At 44.9% G+C, this 15304-nt stretch overlaps 2 protein-coding genes across 2 annotated transcripts in view; both read right to left on the bottom strand.

The window, feature by feature from the left end:
• Positions 1-604: 604 nt before the first annotated feature.
• LOC130112448 (protein FAM83B-like) lies at positions 605-8139 on the bottom strand. The gene is made up of 5 exons (XM_056279792.1): positions 7702-8139; positions 5344-5508; positions 3503-3627; positions 954-2253; positions 605-661 (listed from the first exon to the last, which is right to left on the bottom strand). Exons 1-5 carry the CDS (start codon positions 8137-8139, stop codon positions 605-607), a joined length of 2085 nt encoding a protein of 694 aa, XP_056135767.1.
• An 835-nt stretch (positions 8140-8974) lies between these two features.
• The window catches only part of myom2a (myomesin 2a), a 60798-nt gene continuing 54468 nt past the window's right edge, over positions 8975-15304 (bottom strand). The window contains exons 32-37 of the mRNA XM_056280038.1: positions 13566-13671; positions 12419-12582; positions 12089-12125; positions 11768-11790; positions 10609-10664; positions 8975-10420 (exon numbers count right to left, since the gene is read on the bottom strand). Coding sequence (XP_056136013.1) covers positions 9866-10420; positions 10609-10664; positions 11768-11790; positions 12089-12125; positions 12419-12582; positions 13566-13671 — 941 coding nt within the window. The 3' untranslated portion in view covers positions 8975-9865. The remainder of the gene's footprint in view (positions 10421-10608; positions 10665-11767; positions 11791-12088; positions 12126-12418; positions 12583-13565; positions 13672-15304) is intronic.

Here is a 15304-nt window from a genome sequence, read left to right as displayed (position 1 = left end):
GAAAGCTGTCATCTTTGTCTTCAATGGTGGGCTTCCTGTCATTTGTTCTTGCCAATCAGATTTCCAACGCGTTGCATGAATCGCCCGAGCCGTTTCTCGGTACCAGATTGTGACTGACAAGTTGAACGGCTGTGTGTGGAATCAGGAGAGACATTTCTCTGGCTGTTCGTGAATGAGCCTCTATCTTTGTGTGAGGTGTAAATGTTTGCAGTCCTAATTGGGTTATCCGGAGGGTTCTTTTCAGTCTTAAGAAGATACTCAACTCTACCATAGACCTTCTCCACACTATCTTTAGGGAGAGCCGACCCTTCAGCCTCCAGAGTGATCCCTGAGCCACAACTTTGCTCTGCTACAGCGTTCATCGTTCTTTTGCTTGAACATTGAGGTGAGAATCTGTCGACTGCACGTAGAGATTTATGCCACTCTAGTTGTGGTGTACCACTGACTGTACTGTTTGACCTAGATACACTGGCCAGCTGATCTTTTAAAGGCATTTGCTTTGAGGAAGATGGTTTCCCAGCAGGAGATGCTTCTGAAATGGTTCTCTGCTCCACTAATATGTCCCCCTGAACAAGCTGATTTGATCCTGATGGACTTTGTAATCTCAGTGAGTGCTTTTTCTGGAGAGATTTCGCCTCTCTTTTGGAACTTTTTCCTTCATCTGAAGTAAGCAGGGAACAGACTTTTGATCTCATAGAAGTTTTCCTTTGGAGAGATGACCCTTCTTGCTGTGTTTGCATTTTTTCCGGGGAAGCCTTAGCTTCCACCGCATATTTCGACTCAACAGGTGTGTTTGAGACTGAAGAGTTCACTGTTTTGGCTGTTGCTTCCTCATTGGGTGCTGTTTTCTTCCCGTGTTCGAGGTCAATTGGTTCCAAATTGTTTGCCGCCTTTTCTATGGCGTCACGTCTCCTAGCTTGGTGCATGTGCTGTCTAAATGTTGCTTCACCTACGTCTTTGAGGGCAGTTAAACCTGAAATGTGAGCTAACTTGGTTGCTGAGCCAGAATTTTCTTGCATTATTACATCCTTCTCCTCTGGGATTTCAAGCAAAGACCCCATAGCTCTTGAGTGCTGTGTACCACCAGGCCGCATGAGCGATGGCTCCTTCAGTTTCACATCCAGCTCAGCAGCTGAAGGTGTCCTGGCAAGAGATTCGTGAAAGTCGTATGTCTGTAAAGTCTTCCTCTCTAATGCTGTTTTCATGTCATAGTGAGATGAAGGCCGATATCTATTACTTAGAACTATTTGTGTGGGTGGTGGTTGTCTTTCATTCTCTTTGTCAACGCTGTCTTCTACCAGCTCATGTCTCAGTTTAGGAGTTCCTCTAGCTCTGTGATAGGTTGGCTCTAAGGTATAGCTGTACTGGAGACCTCTGTCTTGCTCTAATTCTGCAATAGCTTCCCTCATTTCCAGAGCTCGTAGTGATGACTGTTCTTTACATCGATCTAGAGTTGAAAAAGCAGACTTTAAAGCCTCCTGGCTCTGCCTTGGATCAATGCATCCCTGCAGACTGTGTCTCTTCAGCCTAATTTCCTCCAACTTGGACTTAATATCCCTTAACCTACCCGGTATCAGCTGTGACTGATTCTCATTTAAGCTGAACTGACTGTTATGTGGTGATGACATGTCATAAGGCAAGTTATTACTAAAGTATGAGTCCATCTTCCACCGGTGGAGGGAGGTCTCAGAATTGAATGGGATCAGGTGCTGGTCAGCACCATAGCGAGACCTGTGCCTGTGGTGGAATTGAGCTGCTCTACCTGTTGGCTGCTGATCGTCACCCAGCCAAAGGTTGGACCCATTGCTCTCACGAGCCCCAGGAATCCTGCCATTCCTCGGCACCATCCTCAGCTGAGTCGATGAGTTAAACCTTTGTAGCTCGCCAGCATAACTGTGTACTCTCACCAGGTTGCCTTCGTCAGGGTGGTGGGATAGATGGAGCCTTTCCTGCATGCTCTGGCCCCTGGTTAAAGAAGCACCATTGATGGTTCCCTCATCCTTGGTGCTTCTCAAACCATGAGTCACTCTGGACCTCATGTGAATCTGACGGATGGAAAGCTGGCTGGAATGAGGACTACGCGGAGACAAGGCATCTCTCAGAAGTTGTCCAGATGCTCTCTCCCTGGTCAGGGCGTCAGGTATGGCAGAGCGGGCAAACAGTAGGCGAAACTCCTCATCATAAGAGCCCACCAGCTCTCCAGTGATAACCAGCACCATACTGAGGTTGATCTTCTCAAAGGACCACATGAAGCTGGAAGAAACATTTTGAGTAAGTCTCGGGTAGTGTCCAAGGTCACCAGAGAAGAACAGCAGGTATGTAGTGGAATCTCAGTGTGTTATTATTGTATTATAATATATCATTATGAAGCTTACCCAAAATAACTTGACTGATTTAAATCTTTACGATACAAAATATAGTCATAATGTACTGAGTCTTGATTTATTAAAAACTACTGAACAAAACTGGAGCCAAGCCTGCAGTTTTCAGAGCGGTAACAAAGAATGCTACTAAGAATGAATCCCCCTAAACTCAGTTTACTACCATTTAAAAAAAATCCCTAATTTTTTTTTATTTTTTTATAATAAGATACATCTAAATGTTAAAAAGTCATAGAGGACTCCGGTGAGCTCCACTGACTACATACAAAAAAAAAGTATTAAAAACAATCAATAATATTCTCTCGCTCTGACTCACATAAACACAAAACAGTAACCAATAGAAACATAAAACACTAATGAAGATTATATCACAGCCAGACTGTATTAGATGAGCTTTTGAATCAAAATGTACTGCAATAAGGCCGCAATGCTAACTGGCTAAAGCAGTGGCTGACTGCTAGCTCAAAAAGGCTCAGCGGGTCATAAAATGGATTGCATCTCATCGGGGTCAAATTCCACCCGACATTAAAGCTGGACTAAAACTGAAGCACAAATATTTTCCTACATCACTTATATCTTCAATCGTCATTATTGAAAAAAGTATAGAAGGTAGAATTCGTTATTTTCTATTTTTCTCTGTGCAAAAGCTCTCCCTCAGTTCAGTTAAATCAGCTGATCTTTTTTCTAATATTCATAATGTCATCAGACCAATTCATTTGTATACAGCCTATCAAATTATGAAACCTAGCGCGCATTAAAGAGGACTAGACCAGACCCTCACAGTTGTTGAGGGAGTATTTACAGATAGGTATTAAAAGAAAATTACTCGTTCTCAAAAGTAGAAAAAAAAATCACAAAGTTTTCAAAAATAACCCTTCATAATAACCCCTAACTCCTCATTTACAAATACAAATGGCTGCCCGGTGTTTTATCACACAGTCTTCAATGTTTTTAGATGAGAAAAGTTAAATCTGAGTACTAATGTTTAAGCCAGTCTGGGCTCTTCTTTGCTCAGCGTGAAACTTGAGTATGGTTCAACCACGCATGTACTACCTGTTATAAAAACACAAGGGGATGAGGTGTAATCAGAGTAAGGGAACTAAGACGGAGAACTGATTTACCTGTATGTACCATATATGACAGTTTTGCAGTCCACCAGTATGAACCTCTGCTCCAAAGAGCCATGGAACCTCACCCCCGACTGGCACCTGTACTGCTGACCTTTCACCGTTCGAACACGAATGTTCTGGTTCAGAAACAGAAAAGAAGTCATCACCAACGGGAAGTACGTACTGTGGCTCGTGCACACACACCTATACACACACAGTGCACATACATACACACACATAAACACTTATTTATACACAGACACACACGCACCCCTTTGTGATTCTAGACAAGACCTGACCTGTGCCTCCAATTTTCATGCAAACCATTTTGAAGTGGCTGGCGGCTAGACAACTTGTGCAAAAAGAACAACGTCAGTACAATATTCAGCGAGACGACATGTTTGAACTCTCGGAACAGGTTTGCAAGCTGCAGACAGACAGGAAAATCCAGCTACCTTCCCAGAGCGTCACTGCAGTCAGAGCAAAACTGTAGCGATTCAGAAGTGAAGGAGCTGCGAAATGGTGGTAAATGTCAGTGTTTCCACAAGGGTGTGGTAGCAAATGTCAGTTTTAATCCACCAACACTACTGCTAATAGAAAGAAGCTCGTGCCACAGGCAAAATCGCCACTCAGAGCATGCATTGTGTGTTTCCACCTGCATTAGCTGCCTATGGACCTGTACACATACAAATAAAAGTGGAGTTACAGGATCATTTTATGTGTATAATATAATGTAAATGTCTTGTGTACCCACTATTGTGTGCATAATTTCTGCATACTGATTTTCACTTTAACCTATCACTGTATTTGTAGGAAATATATGAAAGTTCAGTGGAGAGGCTTCAGAACACATCCTCACTCGGTCATGTCAAAACTGGAAGCCCTACGAAGGGGTTTTTGATAGCCAAAAAGTGGAAAATCCTTGACTGGATAAGTCAGTCACTGGATCTGAATCCCATTGAACATGCATTTTACATACTGAAGAGGAGACTGAAGGCAAAAAGTCTCCGAAACAAGCAGGAACCGAAGACGGCTGCAGTACAGGCCTGGTTGAGCATCCCCAGGGGAGATACCCAGCATCTGGTGATGTCTATGCATCGCAGACTTTAAGCAGTCATTTCATGCAGAGGATATGCCACCAAATTTTAAAAGTGATTACTTTATTCTACATTATGTTAAACTGTGTGTGCCCTGTGATGGCCTGGCGGCCTGTCCAGGGTGTCTCCCCGCCTGCCGCCCAATGACTGCTGGGATAGGCTCCAGCATCCCCGCAACCCTGAGAGCAGGATAAGTGGTTTGGATAATAGCTGGCTGGATGGATGGATTACATTTATATGGCGCTTTATCTTTACACCCAAAGCACTTCACAGTGAAGGGGGGAAACTCACCTCAAATGACAAAACAAGATTAAACAAAACAAGGTTAAAAAGGTTACAAAAAGTCTATTCAAATAGCATTATGTGTCAGAATCCCTTTAAAACAAGTTAAAAATAAAACGATTCAGAGGATGAGATCGATTCCACATGGTTGAACTCCTGCAGCAGGTCGTTTAGGAGCCATTTTAGGTAATCCAGTCCCATGGAGATCAGTGTCTATGTGGGTTCATACCATCTGATTTAACCAATTAATCCTCGGGTTGATGGTGTGTTAATCAGGGAAATCAGATGATTTAGTGGATTTAGTGTTGGATTGGAAACAAACCCTGCATACACGTGGCTCTACATGGTACATGATTGGGCATCACTTTCCTTGAACCTCGGGGCCCCGATGGAAAAAGCCCAGGACAACATTTAATCGTGTGCCTTGCATCTCATAACTCAGGTGGACTGCTGCATCTCACACGGCTCTCTTACCTTGAAGTCCTGGATCCTAATCCCTAACCTCTCTGACATTATCAGAAAGCTCTGGAACTGGGAATCATCTAGAAGGATGTACACCACCACACCCCTGAGAGTTGCTCCGACAATCTCCTTGAATATGTCGATGTCTGTGAAGACGTCCATGGCAACGGCGATAACCTAGAAAGACATGAAAGGAATGAGGAGACAGGAACCACACGGGATGCTAAACAACAATGTTTGCCAAAGCCAGTGGTCACATAGTTGGAAATACCTACAGGGGCGGTGGAACAGCAAATACAGACACGCACAATACACACACAGTACACACACATCATACATGCATACACTGTAAGTCACACATCTCGAGTGGAAACAGTTCTCCTCAAGCATGATTTGCACATTAGCAACTGTTAGCATGAGTAAAAGACGCTCTGTTCAGAAATCCCATCACATCTTTTTTTTTTTTTAGTATTCTGCCTTCTTAGGAATATTTCATGTCATATTGCACAGCTTTTAGGGCCATATTGACAACTTAGCAGGGTAAAGATTGAGGCTTGTTTTTTTTGCTATAGTGTCTTGAGAGCTAAATCCACAGACTTAACATTTCTGATGCGCTTCTTTCTTTGAAGACTTCGGCTGAGTTTCACAAAAATGTCAGCAAGGGCTACTAATATACTCCACACTAAAATCTACTTGCTTATAATTATAATAATAATAATAATTATAATAATAATTATAATGATAATAATAGTTGTTGACCTTAAGCTGTGGAAGAGCCTTCCCCTCAATCTGCAAACGTCCAAATCAGTTGATGCCTTTAAATCGTGTCTTGAAACGTACTTTTACGGTTCGGTGTTCTTGTCCTGATTATGCTATTGTACCTCATTTATATCTCACATCGTTTATATCTTTTCTATCATCTACTTTGTACACTCTGTTTTTCGAAAAGTGCCGCATAAACAAAGTGAGATGTGATTTGAGCTTAGTCTACTGTAGAACATATGGTAAACAGTAGCACAACCAGATAAAGGAAACCAATAAGATAGAAAGACGGATAGAGATCGAATGATCTGCTATATTTCCCTGCAGCGGTGAATAATGCAACACACCCTTGCTGTGTTTATTTAATGCCAGTTTATGTAGTGAACTGCTCTGGGGGCAGAATATCGGCTAGATGACACATTCAGCGGCAGTCAAGACAAGTCGAATAGAGGATATGGCACTAAAACTGCTCGATAAATGTTTGTTCTCCATTAAGAACGAGTTAAGTGTCAAGACCTTCTGCTGATGGAGGTGCATTAGAAGAGGGGTAAAGACTGAGAGAGGTTTTGAGGAGTAATGTCGATGTCCTACTATCTATGAAGAGTGATGAGTATAGTCAATACTATCTATTTATTGAAAGATAATAACAGTCAAATGTCAATATGGAGAGTTACATATTGCCTATATTCCATTGTGTTTGTGTTACCCACTGTATAGAGTGATGTATGTACACAACTGTCCATATGTACGGTCTTTAAATACACACAGAGGTGGCCTCGTGTCTATATGAAGGTATGTTATAGAAGATTACGGTGTGTTTGATCGAAACAGGAATGTATTGCATGTACTCTTTATACCGTTTGTGATGCTCGGTTGCCCTATTTGTCAGAATCAGTTACACAATAAGAGTGTTATGTTTCTGCACTGATCCCACAAATACACATTTCTGTATCTATTATTATTCTTACATTCATTAGTATCCTCTTTGCTATTGTTGTTGTTGTGTATTGTCTAATGTTGACCCATGTGAGCCCAACCAAAACAAATTTCGTTGAATGTGGGAACACACTTGACTAATAACTCTGATTCTTATTTATTTTATAATATTTTTTTGGGGGGGGGGGTTCCTCCCTTTTTCTCCCCAATTGTATCCGGCCAATTACCCCACTCTCCCGAGCCGTCCCAGTCGCTGCTCCGCCCCCTCTGCCGAGCCGGGGAGGGCTGCAGACTACCACATGCCTCCTCCGATAAATGTGGAGTCACCAGCCGCCTCTTTTCACCGGACAGTGAGGAGTTTCACCAGGGGAACGTAGCGCGTGGGAGCATCACGCTATCCCCCCCCCCCCCGAGCAGGCGCCCCGACCGACCAGAGGAGGCGCTAGTGCAGCGACCAGGACACATACCCACGTCCGGCTTCCCACCCACAGACATGGCCAATTGTGTCTGTAGGGACGCGGAGATAACACGAGGATTCGAACTCGCGATCTCTATGTTGGTAGGCAACGGAATAGACCGCTCCGCCACCTGGACGCCCCAATCTGATTATCTCTGACCCTTGGTTCACAGGGAAGAGTATTCCAAACCTCGTTCCGGCGCGTCTGTCGTTACCTGCTTGGCGTCTTGGATTTGCCTACGGACCACCTCTTTAATGGTGGGCGTGTTTTGGCGGGGAGGGTTGAACAGCAGGCTGATGCTGGTGTCGGCGCTCCACGCCGTGACCTCCGGCCAGCCCAGGTCAAGGTCGGGCACCTCCTCATCTGACTCAGCCGGGAAATAGGTCGAAGGGCTGCCCTCCTCGGCGGCGCGTTGTGCCTCCGGGCCGTCGTGGGATACCGGTAACTCCGCATTCCTCAAAATGAAGAGGATCTCCTCCTCGGACAGAAAGGGACTTATTTGCTCAGCTTTGAGAAAGTGGTCGTAGGCCTCCCTGCCCCCGCAGAGCAGGGCGTAGATAGCCAAGCGGTAGGACTCCTTATAATGCGGCTGAACGTAAACCGGATCCACCTCTTCCTCTAATGATGACAGACATGAATGACTGGACTCCATTGGCACTGTTTCTCCAACAAAATCTCTAAACACAACAGGCTTGTCCTTCACCTTAAACGAATTGTATGGATGTTAACTATTGCATCATCACTGCATGTTATACAACTATTCTTCAGCCAGTGAATAAACGTGCAAAAATGGAAGCTTTCTGTGTTTTCATTGTCATCCAGATTCACAATGTGCAAAATTCAAAGTTCAAAAATCTTGGGTCAGATAAGCAAACGATGCTGCTGATCTTAATCCAGCAACTTCTTTTTCTAAGTGAACCAAACAAGTAGTGGAAAACGCAACAGTAGATAGATAGCAGACAGATATAGTAGCATACTAGCTGAAGATACAAACATGTCTTTTTCTCGGGTCGACTTACAGCGTGGCATGATCTGTGAGGTAATCCTTGCCTGTCTGAAAGACTGAAACAGAGTCCTCATTGAGCTGAATGCAGATGAACAAAGCCAACCTGCCAGGCTTCATACTTGTGTGGTCTTTCGCATGCGGCGGAAAAAAGAAAGAGAAAAAAAAAGAAGCCAGGAGTCAAAGCCAGGTGAGGGTGTGAACCTTTTCTATGCATATAAATCGTGCGTTGTACCTGCTCTGTTTGCTTTGCGGAGGGTACGCTTAGTTTAACAGCCCTGCCCACTCGCCTCAACCACCCCGGCGTGACAGTCGCTGCAAAACAACCAAATTCCCTGTCAGATACCGACAAAAAAAAAAAAAAATCAGTCTCATCATCTCATGAGCTTCTATTGTACTCTTTGCTGCAGGGTGCTATTGACAGCTGTCATGTCTTTAAAAACATCGAGCGTGAGACAGAGTGACTCCACAGTAAGACAACACAGAGGGGGAGATAATAAGCTTTATTGCCAACACAAAGTATTGGGAGGAACAAAACACAACACGTGTCACAGACAGAAGGAACGCTCTTGTAAATGTGACCAGGGCGGTAAAATAACAATACTCTGATGAAAGTAATACGTCACCAGCCATTTTTAATGTCTTCTGTGTTTTTTTTGTTTTTTTGTTTTTTATTCACTGGCTAAATTTCTTTTGGAACACAATAAGACTTCCAAGTGTTGGTTGGTCACTTGACAAAAGACAGATTCACCTCTGAGAGCAGAAAGTGTGGATTTGGTAAGAGGCTGGCGTTACTTTTCAGCCCTGGTCATGGCAGGGGACAGTGAACCGGCCCTCCACCTGCAAACCGCTTCCCACAGAAATATGAATTCAGGCTTTCCGCTATGTTAAATAGAGGAAGGTAAGGCTTTTAAAACACTGACAAGGAAAATGACATCTCGTGTTTTACATTTCCTCTCTTCTGTTAATTGCACAGTGATGAGCTGAAGGACATGACTTAAAATAACATCCACGGTGGTAGACGCTGTAAAAGTCCTGCTTTTTGAATCAGTCCTGCATCTATTCAGCATAGTTTCTGCAGATGTGTTCTCAAAAATTCTGCAGAGGAACCAAATTAGTACATCTTGACACAAACTGTTGTGTGTCTCGGCGGACTAAATGCTGAAGCATTCCTCGGCGCTTCCGATGGATGAAAGAAAGGCACAGTTTGGTTTTTCCAAACAATTCCAGTTTTGCGTGGAGGTTCACAAAGCATGCCGTAAAAAGTAGGACTTTTACAATGGCTACGCACACCTCGACCTGACGGTAACAGCTCTTGGTTTCACACTCATGCTACATTCCCGTGTACTCTTCTTGGCAGTTACACTTTGGTTCTCTACTTTCTAGGAGGAGTCGGAGACTTCATGAATCTGGGTGGTGTGGGTGATTTCATGCTGCGAGGGGGAGTAGGGGATTTCGGGGTAGGGGTGGGGGATTTCGGGGTGGGGGTGGGAGATTTTGGGGTAGGAGTGGGAGACTTGGGGATTGGGGTGGAGGCTGGTGTGGAAGCTGGGGTGGGGCTCTTTACGGACGGCGCCTTGTGAGGAGTGGGTGTTGGGGTCTTGGGTGGGGGAGCCGGGGACTTCGGGGGTACAGGTGTGACTGCGGGCGTCACTGCTTTGGGTTGTCCCAGTTTGGGCTCCGGGATCTGCTCACCGTGCTTGTAGACGCTCACAGTGATCTCCACAAACTCGCCGCCATACTTGTTGCGCACATGGATGCTGTACTTGCCAGAGTCCTCTGGGGTGACCTTGTTGATGACCAGGCTGGCAAACTTGCCACCATCAAACGTGATCTTGGTGTGCTCGCTGGAGGCCACCTCTTGTTCGTTCTTGAACCAGGTGACCTCTGGAGTTGGCTCGCCCCAGACGGTGCAGGTGAGGCTCAAAGACTGAAGGGTGGGTGAAAGGAAGAATCCAAGGTTGAATGTAGGTGAGAAAAAAATGTATAAAGAAAAAACAAGCTGAAGCTATGGCATCTCGTAACTGCTGCTTAAAATCAAAGTTTAAGTAATCTACAACATTTTTCAATAAATCAGTTGCATTATACTAACGAGACGGAGAAAAGAGAAAATCTCACCTTTTCCTCCATAATGGTTACCACATCAGGTAGACCACCAACCACTCTACCGCGGTCTGATGAAAGAATAAAATATGAAGTACGTGTTATTTTCTGCTGTCAATATTTAACAGATGAAGACAACCTATGGCAGCTCATGACAATGACAGCCTACTTCAGAGTCTCAAGTTCCTGTTGCACTACTTTGAAAATGGTTCTTTTTTAGCAACTTTTGCCTTTATTAGAAAGTACAATGAAGAGGAACAGGATATATAAGATAGATAGATAGATAGATAGATAGATAGATAGATAGATAGATAGATAGATAGATAGATAGATAGATAGATAGAGAGAAAGAGAGAAAGAGAGAAAGAGAAACAACAAGCAGCCATGGTTAAGAGCCAGATTCATCCTTGTGACCCTTATGATCAGGTCTGGACGAACATGGTGACGTTCTCTGTTGGCGCCATATGACATGAAATCCTGTGAGTCTTTCCGTCAGTGTCGGTCTAAACAAGTCTCCGGCAGGGTGGCAACGTAAAGGTTAGTCCTGTACAACTGTCAGCGACCCATCACTTTACATGACCTGCCTAAAATGCTTGTTTAAAATGACCTGAATTGTGAGGTCAGCAGAGTTCAATGTAGGACTCACTGCATTGTCCACTGGTTGTTCTCCGTTGGACAGACTTAGTGAAAGGTAACTTAAACAAGTATATCTGAATGAGTCCAAATGTCCATCCATCCATTATCTTAACCGCTTATCCTGCTCTTAGGGTCGCGGGGATGCTGGAGCCTATTCTAGCAGTCATTGGGCGGCAGGCGGGAAGACACCCTGGACAGGCCACCAGGCCATCACAGGGCTGACACACATTCATACCTAGGGACAATTTAGTATGGCCGATTCACCTGACCTACATGTCTTTGGACTGTGGGAGGAAACCGGAGCCCCCAGAGGAAATCCACACAGACATAGGGAGAACATGCAAACTCCACACAGAGGACGACCCGGGACGACCCCCAAGGTTGGACTACCCTGGGGCTCAAACCCAGGACCTTCTTGCTGTGAGGCGACCACGCTAACCACTGCGCCACCGTGCCGCAAGTCCAAATTTGAAGGGAGTAAAAGAAAAACACAGCAAGGATAGTACTGTTTACTCTATAGTGGTAATGTAATACTCACTCTTCTCAGCGAAGGCTGCAGCCCTGAAAGATGAGACAGAGTGTTGACATGAAAATTAATCTGACAAACTTTATCAAAACAGCACATATCACACATCAGGGGTGCAACGTAATGGCTTCACATTAGAAAATGTTAAAGAAAAAACAAAGGAAAGGATTCAGCCATACGTATTAGAAAAAGTGTGTGTGCGCGCTTGAGTGTGCGCGCATGTGTGCACAGGGTGAATATGAACCCCGTGAGTCATTTAGATACAATTCATCCAGGTCATAGCTGAATCAAAATGTCAACCACTGAGTGAAACAATAATAAGGAGTTACTTACTTGAGTCTCAGATACTCCTCATAGGCGTCAGTGTATGCTGCAAAAAGAACAAAAACTGTCAAGACAACAACCATCTGACCATTCGTACAGCACTACTAAAAACAACTTTAGAAAGTGCTTCACGGTCACAGAAAGAAAACACCAACATAAATAAAAACAAACACATCACAAAGCAGAGATGAACTCCAACAGTTATCGAGAAGATCATGAACAACAACTGAAACGAGAATTCATTTAAAGGGTGAAATAACTGCACCACTGACACTTCAGGCAGAGGAAGGGGACTTTAAACCAGGTGGATCAGTGTGTCTGTTGCCTGATGAGCCTCACCTTGTCCGGAGAGGTCGAAGGAGCGGGTGTGGGTCTTCACACCATCGGAGATCTCAATTGAGTAGTGACCCTTCTCTTTGTCGGAGGGGTCGCAGATCTGCATCCAGGCCATTTCTGACGTGCCGCCAATCCTCATCTTCTCGGAGGAGGCGATTTTGCTGTCCCTGTAGGGTGCACGGTTCAGTTTTTACTTCCACGGTTCAGTTTTTAACAGGGCTGTGTCACATGTTGAGTGCATTTTAGATAATACAACACAAAAAGAGGGGAGCAAGAGGGTCCTGGGTTCAATCCTGGCTCGCCTGTTTGGAGTTTTCATGCCCCCCCCCCCGTTCGTATGTGTTCTCTCTCTCAGTCTAAAGATGTGCAAGTTAACTGAATTACTCTAAATTGCTGTTAAGTATAAAATTGAATGTGTGTGTGGGTCCTGTGATGACCTGGGTGTCTTCCTGCTTTCTGCACAATGCATGCTGGGATGGACTCCAGCACCTTCACAATCCAGAATTAGATTAAAAGGGTATAGAGAATGAATGTGCACGTAACAACAGTTCTTTACAACATAGAGGCTTCAGGTAGTTATTATCCTTAACTTTGTTCAGTTTTGGTGGATTTGGTGTCATCTGAAGGTCACAATAGTTTGCTTTCATACTCGAAATCCCAAAGGTATCAATATGGCTTTTTTTTTGGGGGGGGGGGGTTCGTCCCCCTTATTCTACCCAGTTGTACTTGGCCAATTACCCCACTCTTCCGAGCCGTCCCGGTCACTGCTCCACCCTCTCTGCCGGTCCGGCGAGGGCTGCAGACTATCACATGCCTCCTCCGATACATGTGGAGTCGCCAGCCGCTTCCCCCAGTTCCCCCTCCCCCCCGAACAGGCATCCCAACTGACCAGAGGAGGCGCTAGTGCAGCGACCAGGACACATACCAATATCCGACTTCCCACCAGCAGATATGGCCAATTGTGTCTGCAGAGACACCCGACCAAGCCAGAGGTAACACGGGGATTCGAACCAAATATGGTATTTTTGATGTAATAAATAATAGATTACATCTTTAAATATGGATTTTTTTTTGTTTTTTTTTTGTTAAAGTCACTCACACACCTCGGTGAGTGACACAGGAGCACAGAGAGCTATATTTGATGTCTAACCTGTGTTTCCAGACAGTCTTCATCTCCTCGGTGTAATAAGTCATGTAGCATTGCAGCCTGATGCCCTCTGGTGTGCACTGCAGCACCATCTCAGAGGCAGATGAGCCTGATGGGAACAAACACAGACATATTGAACACAACCAGAGCCACTTCATTTAACAGCAGCTCCAATACATATAAATCTGGTCACGTCAAGTTTAACTTTATTATCCGATTAGGAAATTCATGTGGTCATTGGCACAAAAAACACACACAGTAACAGCAGAAAAATCATATAGACAACTTCAACATGACAAACGACAGCAGTTCTACCAGTACCATTTTCAAGTACCACTTTCACCCCACCCCCAGCTGTGCGGAACTGAATTCATAATCTAAAAAAAAAACAAAAAAAAACATAAATATCAGAAATTTTTTTAATGCTCATTTAGCAAATTCAGGGGGCTGCCAGGAATCCACCGCAGCCGGGAACCGAACCCAGATACCCCGCACCACGGGCGACTGCGCTAACCAGTCAACCAAAGGGTCTGACCCATCTCATCTCATCTTCAGCCGTTTCTCCAGGGTTGGGTCGCGGTGGCAGCAAGCTAAGTAGGGCACTCCAGACGTCCCTCTCCCCAGCAACACCCTCCAGCTCCTCCTGGGGGATCCCCCAAGGCGTTCCCAGGCCAGATTGGACATGTAGTCCCTCCAGCGAGTTCTGGGTCTACCCCGAGGTCTCCTCACAGTGGGATGTACTCGAAAAACCTCCAAAGGAAGGCGCCCAGGAGGCATCCTAATCAGATGCCCGAACCACCTCAACTGGCTCCTTTTGACTATGCACTAAGCATTTTCAGATATGGGTCCGACCCATATCTGAAAATGCTTAGTGCATAGTGCAGAGCTCAGGAAACACGGTACTGACTGTTGAATACATTAATGGCACCAGGAACGAAGGGACCACTTGAGCCTGTTTGTTTTAATTTTACGCTGCAGTATTCTGCCTCCCAGACTCATTTTACATTTCTGGTGTGAAGGATGAGTAACATCATTCATAATACAGCGGACCCTTTTTAAGATAAGATCAGTGTGGAGCTGAGCTCCTGGCACCTGTTCAGCTCCTATTATCTTTTCTTTTTTTTATTATTACTTATTTCTAGTTTTTCCACCTGATTAACCCAATGGCATATGGCCGGAACTCTCGTCGAATAACTCCCCTGGCTCACGTTTCCACAGGAAGGAGATAGTCGTAACACCAGCTTCCTTCAAACTCGTGTCGGCTGCTCTCGCTATTTTACACGCTGAAGCCTCGCATGGATTGCATTACCTTCGGGCCGCGAAGGAGACGTAGGGAGAATGCTTTCGGTTGCTTGGCTGCAGGCGCCCGGGTGGGCCAGAGGGGTCGCTGGAGAACGACGAGTCCCTGAACACTACACAGATCTACACCCACTATCCCTCGGGTAAGGGTGGCCTAATGGCGCTCTGGCCGTGACTGGTTATGGCGAGTCTGGGATACGAACCTCCCAGCCACATGATGAGCGGGTTGCAAGAAAGGCAGTTTATTCCGCTCGGCCATCAGAGCAGCCAGCTCCTATTATCTTACTCGCTGTTGTTATTATGCACTGAAGTTTGCTTGGATCAAATTGGTCAAATTAAACCAAAAGTCAGAGCACTCTGTAATATGGACTTGAAAAAAAAAGGCTGGATATTTAGTTCAACATTGAAAGTGCTTAGCTGTTACAGGAAAAACGTTCTCTGTT

This window comes from Lampris incognitus, chromosome 5 (assembly GCF_029633865.1).
Source record: "Lampris incognitus isolate fLamInc1 chromosome 5, fLamInc1.hap2, whole genome shotgun sequence".
Taxonomy (NCBI): Eukaryota; Metazoa; Chordata; class Actinopteri; order Lampriformes; family Lampridae; genus Lampris; species Lampris incognitus.
The sequence above is the reverse complement of the archived record's forward strand: the minus strand, read 5'-3'. Positions and strand labels throughout refer to the sequence as shown.

Bases quoted from the DNA above. Each gene is read 5' to 3' on its own strand.
- LOC130112448 (XM_056279792.1), bottom strand. From the start codon at position 8,139: ATGGAGTCCAGTCATTCATGTCTGTCATCATTAGAGGAAGAGGTGGAT. The intron at 5,509-7,701 runs GTAACGACAGAC...ATGTCTTTCTAG, and splicing joins AAATCCAAGACGCCAAGCAG to GTTATCGCCGTTGCCATGGA. The intron at 3,628-5,343 runs GTAAGAGAGCCG...TTTCTGAACCAG, and splicing joins TTAGGATCCAGGACTTCAAG to AACATTCGTGTTCGAACGGT.